The sequence below is a fragment of the Rhincodon typus genome, chromosome 12 (genome assembly GCF_021869965.1).
Source record: "Rhincodon typus isolate 14 chromosome 12, sRhiTyp1.1, whole genome shotgun sequence".
Classification (NCBI taxonomy): domain Eukaryota; kingdom Metazoa; phylum Chordata; class Chondrichthyes; order Orectolobiformes; family Rhincodontidae; genus Rhincodon; species Rhincodon typus.
Window position 1 is genome coordinate 59,246,413 of NC_063343.1, and position 21,728 is coordinate 59,268,140.

Here is a 21,728-nt window from a genome sequence, read left to right on the forward strand (position 1 = left end):
TTTAGCTTTCTGCAGTTGCTGGGATCTTGAAGCTGGATGCGGAACCTCTTATTCTGCTGTCTGTTACAACTAAAATTTGGAGTTCTCTTCCTGCTGCTAGAATTACATGTGAAATAATCTATTTTACTGAATATGCCTTTGCCAAGGGTGTGTTTATGGTATGTTACTGTATTGGAACAGTTAATTAGTAGTTCATATAGACATTATTTTGTTAAGCACGTCAATAGAGTTACAGCCAATTTTTTTCTTTAATTTTCTGAATTTAAACTGCAATGTAAAAATAAAGTATGTTTTGCTTAAAGGTAAATAGTTTGACCAATTAAATTGCATCTGGATTGCAATGCCTTACACTTTAAAGTAAGAAAAAGTTAGGGTCGAGACACTCTTTTTAATATATTTTTGAGGGGTTTGATCTGGTCCATAACAAACAATAGATCAGTTAGACTGACTTCAGTAGTAAGGAAAATTGTTAGAATGTGTTATTCGGAATGTGGTAACATGTCACTTTTAAAATTATGATGTGACAGGACAGAATTAGTACAGATTTTTGAAAGGGAAATTGTGTAAAACAAATCACCAGACCTGTGAGGTAATATCTCATACGGAGCACGAGGAGTGGGTGTAATGTGGTTAGATTTTCCAAAAAAAAAAATTGATAAGGTGCCACACAAAAACTCATTACACAAAACCAAGGCCCCAGAATTAAATGTAATTTATTAGGTATAGAGAGAGAATTGGGTAATGAACAGGAAATAGTATTAAAATGAATGGATGCTTTCTGACTTGACAGATTATAAGTAGTAACGTACCCCCGTGAATCAGTGCTTGAATCCTGGTTGTTTGCATTCTGTTGTCAGCTATAGGGACCAAGTTATTTTTTATTTTCTCCTGGGTTGTGGGAATCACTGGCTAGGCTAGCATTAATTGCTCACCTGTAATTACCCATGAGCTAAGTGACTTGTTTGACCGTTCCAAGATGGAAGGTGATAGAGATTGGTCAGGTGAGTGAGCAGGAGCATGTCAGGTAGTGGAAGAAAAGCTACAAAAACACAACATTTTACAGAGAGTGACTGGGAAATGTTGATGTTCAAAGGAATTTAGGTGTCTTTGCACATGAATCACAGAAAGTTAACAAGAAGGTGTAGCAGGCAAATAGGAAAGCAAATGATATGTTGGCTCTTATGACAAAGAAATTGGAGTACAACAGTAAAGTTTTACTACATTCGCACAAGGCTTTGTCAGACCATACCTAAAGTGTTACGCATGGTTTTGGTTCCTTTACTAATAAACATATCCTGATTTAGAGGGACTACAGTGAATCCTCACTAGATTGATTTGTAAGGTGAGAAGATTGCCCTTAGACCATACAAAATTCAGAAGGGGTGAGCCAGTTAGTCCTTTGAACCTGTTACTCCATTTGTTTGTATTGATAATCTTTGTGGACAAGGCTGTAATCCTTAGAATTCAGAAAGGTGCAAGGGCATTTCAGTGAAACCTATAAAATGCTTGCATGACTTCACAGAGTGAATACTTAGGAAGCTGTTTCCACTTGTTGCTGAGTTGAGAACAAGTGGTCACAATAAAAGATCTGCTCTTTAGGACTGAGATGAGGAAGCATTTTTTTAAGCTTAGCTGTGACACGCATACTTTGTCTCAGAATAATTTTCAGTTTTGAGGAAAACTAAAATGTTTCGCCGCGAAGGGTAAAATTTATGCTGACGTTTAGTGGCTTGACAAGTAAATGGCTGATGACATTTTCTAAAAGTAAGGCTTTGAACTTAAAAAGACCAAATATGACTACAATGAAGTGAAGAAGAAAGTTAAATACTGTGGAAGATTTTCGCTTTATTTCAATCACCCATTGAGCATTATATCATACCATTGGAATAAATTAAAATATTAAAGCTGTTATAGAAACTTGGTAAATCTTAAAAGAAGTTAAGCACCTCTGATACCCTTTAATGCACTGGTAAGACCATGTGTTGTATCATGTTTTTTTAATTGCATTTGCAAATGATGGAGAACTAAAAGAGTCTGGACATCCTTAAGCTATAAAAGGTAGGTAAGAAAACTCATGTATTTTCTGTGTGAAAATAAAATGAGAAAAAAGTGCTGTGATGCAAATTTTTTTTCATGAATGAAGAAAATCAATAAAATAGTTATGAACATATTTTCCATAGAATCAGGCAAAATAAATTAATGAGCAAGTCACTCAAGTTGTAGTTTGAGCAGTAATTTCATGTTTGAATTTCTATTTGGAACAGTATGTTGCTGCGAAAAGTGAGCACTGACTCAGCAAGAGCGTGACATGATTAAATCAGTAGTGCATTTTTTAGAGCAAGGCCTGCATATCCATCTTTGTCTTGATGTTAATTTCACTTGCCGTATTATTGATTTATCCCTTTTCCTTTCGTTTTTACAATTCTGGTGGAATTAACTGATGCTGGAGAAGACTAGGCTTATTCAGTGATGAATGTTTATTTACTCATTGTGCTGTAAGGTCACATCTGTAGGACTTTGCTGACAGTACTCGGACACATATGCTTTTGTTAGAGATGGAACCCATTTTCCAGGGTCAACCTCATGGAAATATGGACGGCAGTGATCCAGTTTTGGATTGCAGGAAATCCTTTATTCCTCCTTTGTCCTCGTTCAATTACCAGAGAAATTTTGTTTGTACCTTTTTTATAGTTAAACCAATTTAAAATTACATTTGATGGCACTACTCAACTTAGGTGGTTAATTGAACAATTGGGTGGCCACCCAACCTCCTAGCTTCTATGCTAGTTGACATTGTTAACTGTTCTTGTTCCTGAAATACAGTCCCGTCTCCTTCAGATCTGCTGCTTTCATTCTTCTGCTTAAAAAAAAAACACACTTGACCCAACTGTTTTGGTAAATCACCTTACCACCTGCAATTCTCCTTTCATCTTACGCCATTGAATGTGCTGTTGCCTTCCAGACACACCTCTATTTTTCACAAAGCACCATGTTTGAATCCCTCCAAATTAGATTCCTTCTCAAGACTAGAATTGGATTTCATCACCAAAATAACCCCTATCAGCATTATAAATTACATCGCATGTGATTGACAAATGTAAGCTGTCCCTCCTCGTTCTTTTTGACCAGTCGGCAGCCTTTGATGCCAATGATCATGTCATCCTCTTCCAGCTGTTCTCCACCGTTACTTAGATGGGTGAAACTGCATTGCCTGGTTCCATTCTTTGTCTATCGATGTGATTGTGATTGTGATTGTCACCTGCAGTTGGTTCACTTCCTGCTACTTGACCTGTCGTGTCCCCCCTCCCCAAACTGTTTCTCTGCCACAAACTCCATTCTCTATCTACTAACTTCATCCCTCTCCTTGACATCTGCGCATGGTTGAATAAGACCATTTCCAACTTTATGTTCTGTTCCACCTTGATGAACTTCCTGCCATCAGCACCTTGAAACTTGACTTTGCCAATGCATTCCTGATTAACCTCCCATGTGCAATCATTCATAAACCTGAAGTCATCCAAAGCTCTGCTACCTATCCTAACTTTCACCAGCTCCTCTTCACTTTTTTTTCTGGTGTGCTCATTCACTATCATTGGCTCTCTCTTAAGCAAGTCCATGAATTTAAATGCTCACCCTTGTTTTTAGATTACACTCTTTCAACTCGATATCCCTTCTATATTTTTGTGGATCTAGTTCTAATCAAAGTTAGTCCTAGTCAGTTGCCAAATCCCTAAGCTGTGGAACTCCCTCCAGAAACCTGCCCATAATTTTTTTTATTATTTATTCATGAGATGTGGACATCGCTAGCTTGGCCAGCATTTTTTTGCCCTTCCCTAATTGCCCTGAGGCTAATTAAGAGTCAGTCACATTGCTGTGGCTCTGGAGTCACATGTCGGTCAGATAAGCGTGGCAGTTTCCTTCCCTAAAGGACATTGGTGAGCCAGATGGGTTTTCTTGACAATCGACCACGATTTCATTATCATCATTAGACTCTTAAGCCACGATTTTTATTGAATGCAATTCTACTGTCTACCATGGTGAAATTTGAACCAGGATTTGCAGAACATTATCTGGGTCTCTGGATTAATAGTCTAGTTAATACCCATAAGGCCATTGCCTTCTCAGTTCATCCTATGAGAGGTTCCTTAAACCTTTGACAGAGTTAAAGATGTTGACAAGCTTTTGGTCATCTGCTAGAATACCTCCACATAACTCTTTATTTCAGCCTATCCCCTAATGAAACCATCGTTAGCCCCAAAATTGTGAGATTGTTAATTCTCATTTTGCAATAGAGGTCCCTTTGGATAGCATGGCTCTCCTGGGATCAAACAGAAATTTGAACCTACATATGAACATACAAAATAAAAACTGAAAGAACTGCAGATGCTGTAAATCATATACAAAAACAGGAATTGCTGGAAAAGCTCAGCAGGTCTGGTAGCATCTGTGGAGAGAAATCAAAATTAATGTTTCAGGTTCAGTGACTCTTCCTCCCGTTCTGAGAGAGAGTCACTGGACCCAAAATGTTAACTCTGATTTCTCTCCACAGACGCTGCCAGACTTGCCAAGCTTTTCCCAGCAATTTTTGTTTTTGATTTGCACATACGAATTATTAGGAGCAAGAGTAAGACAGTCAGCCCTTTCAGCAAATTCTGCCATTTGAGAACACCATCACTGATTTGATTGTGACCTCAGCTCAATTTTCCTGCATTTCCTCTATATCCCTTGACTCTCTCCTTCATCGAGGATATAACTAAATCTGTTTTAAAGCTATTCAAGGTCCCTGCTTTCACCACTCTTCAGGAAAGAGAATTTCCTGAAGAAAGAAAAACGTACCCAGCAGGAATTGTGCTGCATTTCGACAATCAAATTTCTCATACTTAACAAATTGATTCTCTGTATTTGGCAGTGGAGAAAAAGATGCATGTCAATTTTGGTAACTTTCAAATGCCCTTTTACTGCAATAATGACCTGTTTCATCAGTTATTCATTTTCATGTTTTATTTTTGTCTTCTTGGAAGTTATCTGCAGAAACATAACATCTGCCACTCAATATAAGTAATTTAGTTCACTGCTTTGTTTAACTCAGTATTTCTAAGTATTATTGCCTTGAGGTTTGCTTGATAAAACCTTGTGATGAGCCATGTGCTGGGTGAAGCCTACAAATTTTTTTTCATGTCCCTTTAAGAACAAAGTAGGCTGGGGACTATTTTGAAACGGTGTGAATTGGTTTCTTGATAAGGCATAATTGGGTTGCAACAAATCCGTATGTGACTTGGGTTGCCGTGGGGAATGAACAACTGAGAAGCTGTTTGTAGTCGGCAAGGTCTACCCATTTTTTAAAGCTGTTAGTTCAGAAAGCCTGCGATTCGTGCAAATAGAAAGCAAAATAGGCTGTTTCTGAAATGGAACAATTTTCTGAGTGGCAGTTTGATTCCTGGTGTTGAGATAAGTCTCTGAAAATAGTGCACATTTTTAATTGTATGTGTTATACAGTTGGAAAAGATAGAAAAGTGAAGGATTGTGCCCATTGCTGCTGTTGAAGTAACACCAGAGTCACCGAACCATTTAAAGGAGTTGGTGAAAGTGAATTTCTGGGATTCTGTGCCATCAGGCCGTGAGAGAGTTTGTCGAAGGTGCCTTGTTTTTGGTAACAGTGCTTGGGAACTTTGGCGATTAGTTGCCAAAGTGGCAATATAATTGTATGAGAAGTGAGATATCCTACAAAATGGAAGCTGAGTGAAAAGATTCTGAGATTAATCATTTGTGAGGGAAGCAATGGGAATGTTCATAACTACCTGCCTTGTTTTCCTGACTATTTAAAGTGGAACTTAGCTTTATTGAAATGACCCTGCTTTTTTTTAATGTTTTAGTTGTTGATTTTGTTTTGTTACAATAACAGTTGTAAGTGAAGTCCTGTCCATTGACTTTATACGGAATAGTTTATTTTTAAAAGTTATTAGTTTCTGTGGGGATTGTAGCATAGTCCATAAATTTTTTTTGTGCACTTGTATTTCATTTCAGAATGGCATGGTTCTGATGCTCGCAAATGCATGCATACATACATGAAATTTTGATTTAACAGTGATCTGAATGGATAGCAGTAGCGACTGTCATAGTAGAATTTAACACTGGAGTTATAAAACTTGTCTTATTAACATGTAAAAATTTACCGAAGTGTCAATGGGCCCTTTTGAAGGAACTGAACACGAATGAAGAATGAGTAGTAGTACTCTTTAACTTTGTCACTTCACAAGAACGCATTATTCCCTATTCAGTGGGTCTAACATTGCTTTCCCTGAGTCGTCACCTATTAAAATTCAACAGAAGAATTTTCCTGTGAGCTCTTGCAGCAAAAATAATTTTTGGAAAAAGAATAAATGTAGTGACTTCAATTTAAATCTGAAGAGATATCCACAACAGTGATTTTCCAATATTCATTCCTGCTAAATGGCACACTTCATGTAACTACAGCTTTTGGTATCCTGGTGACTTAATTGTTTGAAGGAGTACTCCTTTATTGTCTTCTCCATCTGACTTACTTTTAAGTGTTATTTGGACAGAGAGGTTTAAACCCGTTGGTTGTGGACAGAACTGTTACCAATCAGCCAAATGTCATGCAACCTTACAGATGACTGGACAAATAACGGCAGTTCCGCTGCAGTTAGAAGTTTTGAAGACACGTTGCCTTCAATAATATTGTCCAGTATCAGTGCTTTTGAAGATTGGCGCTGCACAGATTTGCCAATCTCACAATGGTTATAGTCCTACATTTTATCATCGTTAACCATCTCAGGACATCCCAACATGTTATGTAGCCAATTTGGCGCTTCTAAGCGTAGCAACGGTCGTAATGTAGGAAATGTAGCGGCAAATTTGCACACAGCAAACTTCCTTCCACAGGTAGTAATTTGATAATGACTAAATAATCTCTTCATGGTTTAGGAAGCATTTTATACACCATATTCCAAATAAGGATGCCAGCCCAAAGCATTTGCTATTACTTGTATTTTATTCCTGTTATCACCATAATAGTCGTTAATAGTTTAGTAGTCTAAATTTGTGGATAGTTAGCATGATTATAATCCCCAAGGAACTTATGTTTTTAGTGGTCAACGTTTAGACCAGAATGCGAAAGGCATGTGTTTCAGATGTTGATTAATGGGAGACCAGTAAAATCTTGCATGAGTGTTGAGGATAGTTAAGTTGCAATCTTAGACTGGAACCCTCATCTGGTCAGTTCAGTAGAGCTTCATTGTACTGAGATTGTCCAAGCACTCCTATTTCTTACAGTTTAAGAAAATATAATATAGAAATGGGACTTTTGTTCAGTGGTGATGAAAAATTACAATAATCCTGGTCTTTTCAATTAATAAGTGAACCCAAAACTCTTGCTGTTTACTAAAGGATCTCCTTTCAAAATGTTTATCCTAGTCCAGCTTACTATTTGGTACTTTGGTGACTTGATAAATTAAGCAGTGGAACTTGCAAGAATGCAGTGCTCTCCTCCTTCCATGTGCATTGCAATTTAAGTCAGGATTTAACTTAATTGATACACATCTTTATCATCTAGAATGCATTTAGTTTTGCTGTAGCTTTTCAATTCTAATTATTTTTTAAAAATTCAAAACGCTTTACTGTCCTTAACTGTAACCAGTATTGTTGAATACATATGTAATGTGTATTTTAATGTAAGAGACTGCAGTATAGTGTGTGTTTGCCTTGAGGATGTGGTTTAAAAAAAATCTATGATGCTGCTTGCATCATTTTGAGCAATATGACTAACAATTTAAGAAAATACTATTTACAAAACAAAATCCATGTAAACGAAGCAAGTGCACTCTATTTCAAAATTAACACCAGACCTCTTCTCCTAGTCATGATTGTACACACTTTATTTAGAGTGGCTTTTTTAAGGCAAGAAAGCTTTAGACCTGAAACAGCCAATTGTTCGTGCCTGAATGCTTCCACTATACTTTTTGCATTCCATTAAAGTCTCTGAAAGATTAGACATAATTTTCTTAGTTTCTTTTTATATTATATACATTGAGAAATAAAGCAACAAATGGAAACTGAGCAGAGGATGCAGAAACAGTGTGAGTTGCTAAGCTGACAGAAGAAAATGCCTTTTTAGCGAAGCTCCATCTTGTGTGGTGATGTTTGGATCTTCTGCCAGAGTTTGTACGTTGAATCCAAAATGCTGACTTCAAAAATTTGTACATGATGACACAGGAGAAATACCTAAGTTGTTTTGTTCAAGAAGAATTCTATATTCTTTCCCAAATACACACAGCTTTAAAGGGATATAAATAAAATTATTCAATTCTTTATCAAAATTACTTGTCCAAATTCTAACTTTGAAGCATGCACTGATTCGAATTCTCAATTTCTTAATAAACCCTGGCACTGGGCAATAATGTCTGAATTGACACGGCATAATTGTATTAATACAGCATGCATACAATGCAACTTTACTCTTCTGACAATTTTTTGACAATCTCTGAACCCATGATTACCCTTAGACCCCAAATATTTCCTTCATTTATTTCCTTTTCAATTACAAAATAGTGATTTTCTTATGAGTGTTTTGTTTTGCAAATCATTTTCCCTCTTCTGTCTTCCCTGGGTCTGTCCTATGAGCAGGATCAGTTCTTATACTGTCCCAAGTGTTGATCGTTAAAATGTGACCGTGAGCAATGAATGTCAGAAGCTACTCAGCGTGTCAGGCAGTATCAGTGGAGGAAAAAAAGGTTAATGCTTAAGATCCTAACCTTTTAATCAGAACTTAGCAAAATGACAGCAGATTATTCAGAAAATATAACAGCCTAACAGCTGTGCATACACGTTGGTATACACAATAGGCAGAAGAAACTCTGGCTGATTCTGCCATCACCTTGATCTAACCAATTGTATTAATGCAATCGTAATGCCTGAATCTACTGCCCCTGCTGAGATGGGTTTTCTAACCAAAGGTCAGGAGTCTGAGAGCTTATGATACAAACAGATTAGTAGTATCTTGGGTAACACTCTTTCCTATCATTTCTTCACCACCCAGTTCCCATCAGCTGTCAAAGCTCAAGCCACCCTAGGTTTTTTGTACTTAACAATTTGCTAGTTTGTTCAATTGGCATTTTGAGAGACTTCTTTAGGAAGGGCTTATAGAAGTCAAATCTTTAAACCAGAATAACATGGGTCTTGTAGCAGCGACAATTTGAGGTTTATGTTATTATTTAAATTCTGCAACTAGCCTCCAAGATTCCAGGATATATTTGCAGTTTAAATCTACCAAATGTTTGGATGTTCCTGTATTTGGCCTTTGGGGTAAATACTAGATATATTTCATTAAACAGGTATTACTATGTAAATAGTTTTAAAAGTATGGATTAATTCAACTTTTTACTTATAGCTAATAGGGCGTTTTAATTCTTCATTTTTGTTTTGTTTTATTTGCCACTATGACATCTGATAATTTGCTTCCTGGCATGGGGGAAAATGGTATATTAGTAATGGACTAGCAATCCAGAGACCCAGACTAATGTTCTGGATTCAAAACCTACTGTGGATAAATGGTGGAATTTTGTATGGAATATCAGTAATGTTTGAGTTTTCAGCTAAGGTATCTTAGTGTTGGTGAGAGGCTAAGCTATTTGATACATAGGTGCCAAAAGGCTTATGATAAAGTCTGACATACCAGATTTGTCAGCAAAGCTAAAGCTCATGAAATAAATGGGCAGTATGGATGCCATGTTAATTGAGCAACAAAACAGCAGTGATAAATGGCTGTTTTCTAGACAGGAGGAATACATATTATATATATAACCCATATAGGGTTACCAAAAGGTTGGTGTTAGGACCGTTGCTTTCCTTGATATATATTTATTAACTGGACAGTGGCAGTTTCAAAATGTACAAATAAAACAAATCTTGAAAGTATTGTGAACAATGGGGAAGGTGATATTAACCTTCAAGAGGACATAAGCATGCTGGTGGCATGTGACGACAAGTGACAGATATATTTATGCAGAGAATTGTGGTGCAGTGCATTTTGGAAGGAAGAAGTGGAGGAGCAATACTAAAATAAAGGATGCATTCTCAAAGGAGTATTGCATGTATGTACAATTCTGCAGGAGCAGAAGCACTTTGAGGGTGAATGTGCATAAATCATTGAAGGAGAGGTTAAGGGAGAAGTTACTGAAGCTTGTGGGATCTTGGGCTTTATAAATAAGCACCTAGAGTACAAGAACAAGGAAGTTTTTAGTGACTCTATAAAATTTAAATTTTATAATGTCTGATTTTGGGTGCTTTAGGAAGGACATAAATGTGTTGGAGAGGTTGCAGAAAAAATTCACATGAATGTTTCCAATGATGAGAAATATCTTGCTGGCAAGAAAGAGGAGATTCAGACAAAAATTGGTAAATAAGCTCTCAATTGCCAGGTTTCTAGGCCAATTTAGACCAAAAGGAATGGTTCCCATTGCTGGAAGGATTAAAAACCAGTGGACACTGATTTAAGGTGATTGGCAAATGAAGCAACGTAGCATGACAAAAGCTTCATTAAATAGCAAGTGGTTTCGATCTGGAATGTACTGTCTTGGGACGTGGTTGAGGTAGATTTAAATCAAGACCTTCAGCAGTGAATTGGATAATCATTTGAGAAAATATTTGTAGAGCAGTGGGGAAATGGGAGAGAGAATGAAACTAGTTGACTTAACCTTGTTGAGTACTGAGACACACAGAATGAAATGGCTTCCATGTTACTCTAGTTATATTTTTTGATTTGTAGGATACTAAGCATTTCCAACTAAATTTCTGAACCATGGTATTACTCTGCACCAACAAAACTTTGCCTTTCCAACAGATCTGATCAATTTGTTCTCTTCAGACTCGAATTGTTTCATTTATAAGATAGGTTGAAATCAAAGAATGGAAGCAACCATCTGTCCTGACCTAGCTGAGCTGATATTTATCTTCCAAATTGGTCTCACGTTCCTCCCATGTTGTCATATCTCTTTAGTAACCATCTGATTTAATTCTAATTGTTGTTTGTGCTTCCTGTTCTAAATGTCACAGAAATTCTAATACCTACTCGGCACCGCCACCACTATCCCCCCCCCCCCCCCCCCCCCCCCCAACACCACTACCATCATAATGTCTAATGCCAAATGTCTAGTACTTGCAAAAAAAAATTTGAACATGTTTGTACCAAGTTGCTTTTGTTTTCTTGGTTTATATCTGAAAAAAGGGGCAGATAATGGGCTTTATCACTTTCTATTATCACGCCTACGTTCATTGTTCCAAGGTTTTAAAGTTCAGCCAGTAAGCATTTTTTTTTCTTGCCTTCCCAAGGCATCAGAACCTGTGGATCCTTTCTTTCGTGAAGATGACGATGATGAAGAAGATGATGATGAATCTCGCTCCTGGAGACGATGATGGGATTTAGAACATTCACTCTATCGTCGTGAACTTTTGTGGATTTTTTTGTGTTTAAATATATTTACTAATTTTACAGAAACATTTTTATTGTATTTAAAGAAAAAAAATGGGTTTGCAACATTTTTGTGAAAATGACAAAAAGCTTAGTATTTTGCTTTCAATGCTTTTAGGATATGTGCCCCAAAGGAGGAAAATCACAGAATGTTTCAGGAAATAAAATGGGAGATAGGGAATAACCAGATGTACATTCTGCTTGTAGCAGAGGTTCTTGTATGAATGTATATTAAAATTGTGTAAATACTTTGCCTTTTTTGATGAAAAGAAAGACCATTTAAGCTTGTAAGTAAATTTTTGATAGTCTTTTTTTCCTCCTTTCAAAAAAAGATTAAGTCACCAGAATACATCTTGCAAGGAAAGTGAGCTTGTAGCAAGTATTGAGTTCTACATTTCAAAAGAAGATCTGGTTGGAAAGGCAATAGAGTGGTTGCTATATTATTTGGGGGATTCAATGTAATGCAAATCGTAAGGAACTTCCATGTTTCTCCTCAGTAGTTTTGGTGGGCCAGATAGTGATTTTTTTGGTAAGCATATGAAAAGAGAATGCTGTAGAACCAAGAGACTACTGTTAACCAATATGAAATTTAATTGGATTGAATATAGTAATCGTTGATGAGGTATATAAATGGTAAATGTTTACAAAAGTGAAATGCATTTAAAGCTGCAGTGCCCAACTAATCAAAATTTCGATACTAGACTAAATTTATTAATTTACTATTTATTGAAACCAATTTTTGTTTACAAGTTGAGATTTCTATGCATGCTCATTGCTTAAGTTTTCTATGGTTTCTGTTGACTCTGTTATTGATCTATTTTTACATTTGGTACACTCTGCTGTCATCCTATGACAGTTAAAGTATTAAAATGCTAATGAATACATCACGTTTGATATCCCACTTCTGTGGATTCGTATATTCAACCTCATCTCTTCCCTCGACTCAAAATGTTAATTTTGGTAAAAGAGCAAGATTGCTCTTTATATTTCAGTCATTTAATTAATAGATCAAAGAATATAAGTATTGCTTATATCTGACAATATAGATGCAATGAATGGAAATGTTTCGTATACAGAAGCAATTTTCATTATCAAAGAATCTCTTAATGACCAATCCCTAATTCTATCCTGTGATTCAGTCTAGAAAGTGTAGACATTTAGACATCAGCTAAGGACAGGTTGAACAGACTTCACATATCAAGTTCTATGACAAGTAAGAAAGTACAGTTACTTCTTCCTTATTGTATCTGGGTAAGCAGTAAAGTTGAGTTGCTATGATGAGTTTTACAAGTAAAATAGCTCAGTATGCTCTTATAAGTCATTATCTATCATGTGGAGTACTTCATCCACAATAACAGTCCCAATGCAGATGCACCTAGTAACTCCCAGTCAACATATACCATAATACATTCCTTTGTTTTCTTGCTTCTATAACCTGTTAGTTGCAAAATTGGACCTGCAAATATCTGCATCCAGAGTAAAATATTAAATTCTCATAGATCATCATGGAGGTATACTTTCATGTATTTTTACTTCTAGTAGAGTACCTTGTAAAATGTTGACTGTTTCTAATTTCACTGAATATGATAGGCTTAGAAACAAGTCATTAAGTTTACACAGAATATCTCGGACCCTGTTAATATGCCTGTTGAAGGCAACAAACTGGAGATTACAAATAAATTAATAAACGGAAATACAAAATATCAATGTAAAACACTTCAGGATTTTAATATCCTTAAATAAATATGCACTTAATGAGTACACATTTAACTACATACTAATCTTCATTTTCAATTTGCAAGGAAATGCAGCTTTAAATGAAATATCAACAGAGCTTACTGCAAATATAAAAGACAAAGAAACTGGTGAAATACAGTTATGGAAAACATATAGCTGTATTAAATGTGGACTATTTGCAGTTACCAAAAGAAAATCTTAATTATACCATTTGTACCTTAACTCAGCTCAATGTCATAATGTTTCTGGATTGTGGGAGATTCCAGTGTACGGGGTTAATATCTTTTGGCATCTTGAAAACCCTGAATTTTTAATATCTGTACAGTTTCTTTCATAAAAGAGAGAGCTACTGTTGACTGGAATATTTTAAACGTAGTTTTGATCACTATTTCATAAGAATACATTTAGTTGTGAAGAACTTGAAACAGTGCCATCTTGTGATTGAAAAAAATAACCTACTTACCATTGTTGTTCTACCACAATCCACATCAGATATATATTAAGTAACTTCATAAATCCCTGAAGAAAGCAACCACTTTATGTAGATATTCGTTAATGACAGTAATGGTCTGATAGTAGAATCCTCAATAACATTCATTTAAAAACATTGCAGCACCTTGAAAAACTGTCCTTGGGACACATGCAGTTGCTCCTGTAAGTTTGAAAATGTAATTGGTATACTGTAAATCATATGGCATAGCTGACATAAAAAGTAATCAGATATCGATTAACAATTTTTCCTTCCTCTTTTCATCAGAGTGAATAGTACCAGAGAGTATTTTCAGACAGGAATTTATTTTTGGTATCAGAAAATTGTTTAAATAAATGATGGGAGTAAATGCATGTTTTTATGTTGTACAGTATCATTTGAGCCCCTTGGGACAGTGGTTTATAAATTACTGTACCTACCTTACTGGATGTCATTGCTTGTACACTGTTTATTTTACCATAAGTTAGATAATTCAAGCAACCGTCAATCACTTCCTAATAATTTGTATAAGACACATAATCTGGAATACGAGAGTTCAAGTTTAGCCATCTTAATCCAACTGGGATCAATTTTGGCTGTAACCCTTTGACATGTTAACCGGTAATGCGCCCTGTTGAGTTTGTCATTTAAATTTTTTGTCAACTATTCTGAAGGATTTCTATAACCATTTTTCATACTATTTTTGTTATATTTTATTTTGTGCTGTTTGCTCCTTTGATATTAAGAAGCTATTGTTTATTTGCTTTAAAGTCCTGCATCATTCATTTAGAATGCAGTTGGAAAGCCCGTGAATAGAAGGCTGCAATTGTGTCTCTTCAAATTTTATGTACAGCATTTGCCAGTGTGGAGGGAGGAGGGAAAGAGTGAAGCTGTAGTCTGACGTCATTGCCATGTAATCTTCAAGGGAAATATCTATCTGGATTCAACAAAAAAATTGCATAGTGTGAAAGGAAACTCATTACAGTTTTCTGAAGCTGTTAAAATGGTTATTGTAGATCTTTTTTGTGGGGAAGAACAGTCAGATATTATATGATCTTTTTTCTTTTGTAAGTAAATACTTGTATAATAGAATTTGTTCAGAATTGTGGACATGTAGAACATCAATGTATTTTTAGGTTGTTTATGCTAAAATGTGAATTTAGTGCAAGTTTCTTGCACTCTTCAGTAAAATGTTACTTCTTTGGGTGATATTGTTGCTGAATTTGTAACAGTTTATACGTTCAAATTTATGTCTTTATTTCTGTTTTACTGATTGTATCTGAATTTCTAATAGAGGCATGTTCACATTTGAAATAAAGTCTCGCAGTGGAATGGTTTGAAATATGACATTAAAAGATGCAAATTATACATACATGGATATAGAGGGGAAAAAAATGAAAAAATATTCAAGAGTAATTAAAATGAAAGAAGTTTAAAAGAATGAATTAAAAATGGAAAAAACTTTTGAAAAAAGATTTAAAAAAAATTAGTCATCTTAAAAAAAAAAACCATTCCAAAAAAAAGTAACAAATTTCATAAAAGAGCTACAACCATTTGCACCATTCTCTGTATTTGCTAATTATGTTTTGTTTCAGCTGGAGAGTAGCTTGTTCTTTGCCAGAAACTGTAAGTATAAAATTTGCCATATGAATATGTCCCATAGCCAATTGGATACAAAATTGGCTTGATTGTACAAGACAGAGGGTGGTGGTAGAGGGTTGTTTTTGGACTGGAAGCTAGTGACCAGTAGTGTGCAACAATGATTGGGGCTATGTCCACTGCTTTTCATCATTTATATAAATTCTGTGGATGTGAATCTCGGAAGCATAGTAAGTTTACAGATGACACCAAAATTGGTGCTTTGGTGACAGTGAAGAAGATTATCTCGGAGTACAACAGGACCTTGATCAGATGGGTCAACAGGCCGAGGAGTGTCAGATGGCGTTTAGTTTAGATAAGTGTGAGGTATTGCATTTTGGTAAGGCAAACCAGGCCAGGACTTATACAGTTAATTGTAGGGTCCTGAGAAGTGTTGCCGCACAAAGAGACCTGCGGATGCAGGTGGGTTCCTTGAAAGTGGACTGCAGGTAGACAGGGTGGTGAAGAAGACATTTGGCATGCTTGCCTTCATTGGTCGATGTGTTGGATATGGGAGTTGGGCCATCATGTTGCGGCTAAAAGTGGTGAGGCCACTTTTAGAAAACTACGTTCAGTTCTGGTCTCCCTGCTGTAGGAATAGTTGTGAAACTTGAAAGGGTTCAGAAAAGATTCACAGGGATGTTGCCAGGGTTGGAGGGTTTGACTTGTAGGGAGAGGCTTAATAGGTTGGGCCTTTCTTCCCTGGAGCATTGGAAGCCGAGGGCTGATCTTATAGACGTTCATGAAATTGAGGGGCATGGATAGGGTGAATAGCCAAGGTCCTTTTTCCCCAGAGTGGAGGAGTCCAAAACTAGAGGGCACAGGTTTAAGGTGAGGGGGGAAAGATTTAAAAGGGGCCTAAAGGGCAACATTTTCACGCAGAGTGTGGTGCATGTATAGAATCAGTTGCCAGAGGAGATAGTGGAGGTGGGTACAATTACAACATTTAAAAGGCTTTTGGACAGGTACGTGAACAGGAATGTTTAGAGATATATGAGCCCATGCTGGCAAATGGGACTAGCTCAGTTTAGGAGATCTAGTCCACGTGGACTGAAGGGTCTGTTTCTGTGCAGTATAACTATGACTGTATGTTGAGGCACTAAATTTAGAAATGCTATTGTATATATTCAGAGTGACCTAACATGAAGAAATTGTAGTTAAAGTCCTTGGTTATGAGTTTCTAACTAACTCCAAAAGAAAAGTCCATGAAAACTAACAGTTGAAATTCTGAGGCCAAAAAAATACGTGGCAAGTTTCTTAGCATCTATGAAGAAAAATAATAGAATTTTTTTTTTCCAAATTAATCTTTCATCAGAATCGTGTAACAAGGAGTCTGCTGGAGGTCAACTGGTTAACTGCTCTTTTGTCTCTCAAAATGTAGATATATCTGCTGTGCAATTCCAGCAGTTTGTGGTCTTATTTCAGTTTACCATGGCCTAGTCCATACTAATAAAGCCATCCCACCAGTTGGCAGACTTGCTATTTTTAATCTTTTTTCTGACCTGTCATTATCTTTTGATGTGCTTATTAACTAGGGATCTGTTGTGCTGTTAACATTCAAGAGGAATAGATCTTGTCCCTGTGCAGTTTTATTTTATAGCTAAGTGATTGTTCTGTTTCTGCTTTTATAGGATTAGGCAAAATGATAGGCACCTAACTCTGATCATTAATTGTTTCTGAGCTCTTGATTGTCCTGATCCTATAGTTCATACAACAGATATCTGAGTTCTTGCAGAAGGTTACCAACCTGAAGTATTAACTTATTTTCTCTCTCTCTTCACAGAAGCTGTCAGATCTGATGAGTATTTTCTGTTTTAGTAACTGAATATTTATATTTTTCACTGTTATCCACTGGAGTTTGTTAAATCATCAGGAGATGTAACAAAGTTCTGAATCATCGAAGAATATGTAAGTACTGGATTTTTTTCAATTCAAGAAGTTGATTGTACTTACGAACATAGAATTTACAGGACGAAAGAGGGCATTATGCACCGTTGCCTCTTTTAACGGCACCAGTGATTTATTTTAATTTTATTTCCCTACCTTGTTCCAGAATGTTATTTCCCTTTCAATATTTCATTTTCTTTCAAAATATATCTTGGACATGACCTTCATAGCCTTTTTCTGGTAAAATATTCCACATTTGAAATATTCCTAATAGGAAAAATATAAAACTCCCAAATTACTCCTGTATTCTTCATATGATAACCTCAGTCTTTCTGGATGTTTGAGTTTAGGTAGTTACTTAAGATAGTATCTAGTGTTTGCTTTGTTTGATTCTTACATAGTTAAAATAATTTTATTTTAAACCCTGGAACGGAATCTTGTGGCTCCATTCTTTCAGGAAATAACTGGAGGTGGGAGATGGTGATGTGGTGGTCTTGTTGCTGTACTAGTAATCCAGAGATTAGGTAATGTTTCATAGTTCTGGCTTCACAGCATCCGGTAGAATTTGAATTTTAAAACATCTGGAATTAAAAATCTAATGATCAGGAACATTGGTTTTTATTGCAATCAGTCGAGTTCACTAATGTCCATTAGGGAAGAAAATCAGCCATCCTTACCTGGACTCCAGATACACAGCAATGTGGATGTCGCTTAAGCGCCTAAGCCATGGCAAGCTAGTCAGTTGTATCAAACTGCTTAAAAAGTCTCAAAGAATGTAACCAGATGGACCATCTGGCATCAACCTAGAAGTGGAAATGACCCTCCAGAGCCCTTCCTGCACAAAATTGAAGAACAGTTTCAAGCTGCAGCCTGACACAGTCAAACTCTCAGATTCCTACTTTACAACATCCCAGATACCACCATCAACATCCCTGGTGGAACAGACCCAGCAGAGGTAGTGCACGGTGCTATACAGTTTCTACGGTGTTGCCTTGGGTGCCCTCAACATTGACCTTGTGAAGTCTCTCAGCCTGAGTTGATGAATCGGTGCTCCTCTAATTTGAACACCTTTTGGAAAACTCCCTCAGACTGCTGTGGACACAGAAAGTACTCCGGATCATGATTTCAATATCCATCACCACAAGCGGCTCAGGAGCACCACTACTGACCAAGCTGATGGAGTCCTAAAGGACATAATTGCTAAATTGCATCTCTCTCAGATGGTGAGGACGTTGACAAGATGGGAAACAAACTTGACCTCATCCTCTCCAATTTACCTGTTGCTGATGCATTTGTTCGCAATGCTATCATAAGTTTGACTACTGCTTAGTCCTTCTGAGAGAATACCCTTCGTCGTGGCATTAACATTAAGATAAATTGGATAGGTTTCATACAGATCGAACAACTTCATGACTGCCCAGTATTGAGTTGTATGGGCCATCTGCAGAACTGTATTCAGACACAATATGCAACCTTGTGGCCTAGTATGTCCTCCATTCTACCATGACCATTAAGCCAAGGGTCTAGTCCTAGTTCAAGAGTGCAGGAGGCCATGTTGGAACAGCACCTGCATAACTAAAATTGAGGTATCAGCCTAGCAAAGCTATAACGGAAGACCATTTGTGTGCAAAATAGGCAAGCAACAAGTAGCAGATGGAGCTAAGTGACTTCATAACCAATGGATCAGATCTCATCTCTGCTGTACTGCTAAGTCCAATTTTGAATAGTGGTAGATAATTAAACAACCCCTGATCGAGGAAGCTGCACAAATATCCCCAACTTCATTGATGGAGAGGCCCAGCACCACAATGCAAAAGACAAGACTGAAACATTTGATATAATCTTCAGCCGATGTGCTGAATGGATGATCGGTCTCTGCTTCTTTCTGAGGTCTCCAGTATCTCAGATGCCAGTCTTCAACTAATTTGATTCACTCAATGTGATATCAAGAAACAAGTAATATTTTAAAGTGTATGGGCCCAAAAAAATTCCAGCAATAGTATTGAAGACTTCTTCTCCCAAACTTGCCACATCCCTAGCCAAGCTGTTCCAGTACACCTAAAACACTGACATCTGCCGATGATGTGGAAAATTGCCCAGTTACGTCTTACAACGTTCCTTTTAAGCTGTGTTGCTGTGCAGTCTCTGGCAGGTTTGTTAACTGATGCATTGGCTTCCATCACTACCACACATAGTCCTTGGAGGTCTTCAAAGTAAAATAAAAATGAAGGAGAACATTGACATCTGTTCGCAATAAAAAAGCAGGATAAATCCAACCCAGCCAGTTACTGCCCCATCAGTCTACTCTCAATCATCAGTAAAGTGACGGAAGGTGTCATCGACAGTGCTATCAAGCAGCACCTGCCTGACAGTCACCTCCTCAGTGATGTCTGGTTTGGGTTCTGCCAGGGTGCGTTAACTCCCAACTTCGTTACAGCATTGGTTAAAACATGGACAAAGGAGCTGAATTCCAGAGGTGAGGTTATAGTGACTGCCCTTGACATCAAGAATGCATTTGTTCGACTGTAGCATCAAACAGCCCCAACAAAGCTGGAGTCATTGGGAATCGGGGAGAACTCTGCTGGTTGGAGTAATACTTATAGGCTTCTCGACTCCAAGATGTACAGGAGTTCCTCAAAGGAGTGTCCTAAGCCCATCTATCTTTGGCTGCCTCCACTCCACAACCAACTCCTCTTCTTCTCCCCCCACCCCCAGAGGCAATGTTCACTGATGACTGCACAACGTTCAGCAGCATTCACAAGTCATCTGATTTAAAGTAGTTCATGTCCAAATACAGCAATTCATGGACAGCATCCATGCTTGTGTTGACAAGCAGTATTTAACCTTCCTACCTCACAAGTGCCAGGGAAAGACAATGTGCAACCAAAGAGAATCTAACCATCGACCCTTAACATTCAACCATGGGTAAATCCCTTATCATCAACTTCCTGGGAGGTTACCAATGACCAAACGCTGAACTGGATGAGCCATATAAATACTGTGGCTGCAACAGCAAGACAGAGGCTAGGAATCCTGCAGCCTTCAGGCTCCTGGACCCTGTCCACCCATCCGCAAGGTACAATTCAGGAGTGTGAAGGAATTGCTCCCTATTTGTCTGAATGATTGCATCTCCAATAACACTCAAACAGTTTGTCACCATCCACAACAACGCAGCCCACTTGATTTGGCACCACATCCACCGACATTCGCTGCAGAAATTCACCAAGGCTGATTAAACAGCACCTTCCAAACCTGGGAATATCACCACCAGCAAGTTTCCGTCTGAGCCTCCTGACTTGGAAATCTATTGTTATTACTTCAGTGTCACTGGGTCAAAATCCTGGAACACTGTATTTGCAGGAGTAGGCTATTTGGCCTCTTGAACCTGTTCTGCCATTCAATTGGATCATGGTTGATCTGACTGTGGCTTCAACCCACTTCCCTGCCTACCCCTAAATCCTTTGACTTCCCTGTTGGTCAAGAATTTATGTACCACTACTTTAAAAATATTCATAATTCAACCCTCTCCTGCTCTGTGAGGAGAGAATTCCATAGCCTCACTACCCTTTGGAAGATACAATCATCATCCAGTCCGCTTAAATGGGAGACCACTTATTTTTAAACAGTGTCTCTTATTTCTAGTCTGCCCTACATAGGGAAACATCCTTTCAGCATCCACCCCATTAAGTCCCCTCTGAACGATCTATGTTTCAATAAAATCACCTCATTCTTCTAAGCTCCAATGGTACAGGTCCAACCTTTCCTCATGTGATAAGACCCCTCATTCCACAAATCAGTCAAGTGAACCTTCTCTGAGCTGCATCTAATGTAATTATCTGCTTTCTAAGTAAGGAGATCAAAACAGTACACAGTAGTCAGGGTATGGCCTCACAACTGCCCTGTACAGCTATAGCAAGCAATCATTGATTAAGCTAATTCTGTGACTGTTTATAATGCCATGAAACTTTGAGTGAATGCAATGTTGTTGGGATGTCTAGTTATAATGTGAAGTTTATCATTGACTTTTGTAAGGAAGTCCTGAGTGAGTGGATAGACAAAGGTAAACCAATAGAAACTGACCGCCAGACCAAAGCAGCAGGTTGCAAAGTAGATAGAGGTGTAAGACCAGCACTGCTCCACTGAGACAGCCATGATCAAACCTTAATACAACAGCCAGCAACATTACTACACTTCAATTTTAACTCCATACGTAGGATCTGTAATAGACAAGTAAAATTTCAACTCCGTTGGAAGTACTAATCCCAAGACAGTATTTTGAACAAAAGTTTCCCCCAGTGTCCAAACCATAGTATTGCTTTTCTTGCACTACCAATGGTCTACCACTTGAGATAGTACCTCTCTTGGTCTCAGCGTTTGTCTGTTTGTGTGAGTTTGCTTTGTTTCCACGTTTTCTACATTGCAGCAGTGACCACATTTCAAAAGCGCTTGACTTGTCAGAGATAACACCGTGTGGAGCTGAAGGAACGCAGCAGGCCAGGCATTATCAGAAAT

General features: G+C 37.5%; 1 protein-coding gene across 1 annotated transcript in view; it reads left to right on the forward strand.

The window, feature by feature from the left end:
* Positions 1 to 21,728, forward strand: part of rbm27 (RNA binding motif protein 27) — a 143,201-nt gene that overhangs the window by 115,510 nt on the left and 5,963 nt on the right. Inside the window, exon 21 of the mRNA XM_048603413.1 lies at positions 11,347 to 17,237. Within this exon, the coding sequence (XP_048459370.1) occupies positions 11,347 to 11,430 (84 nt within the window). The 3' untranslated portion in view covers positions 11,431 to 17,237. The remainder of the gene's footprint in view (positions 1 to 11,346; positions 17,238 to 21,728) is intronic.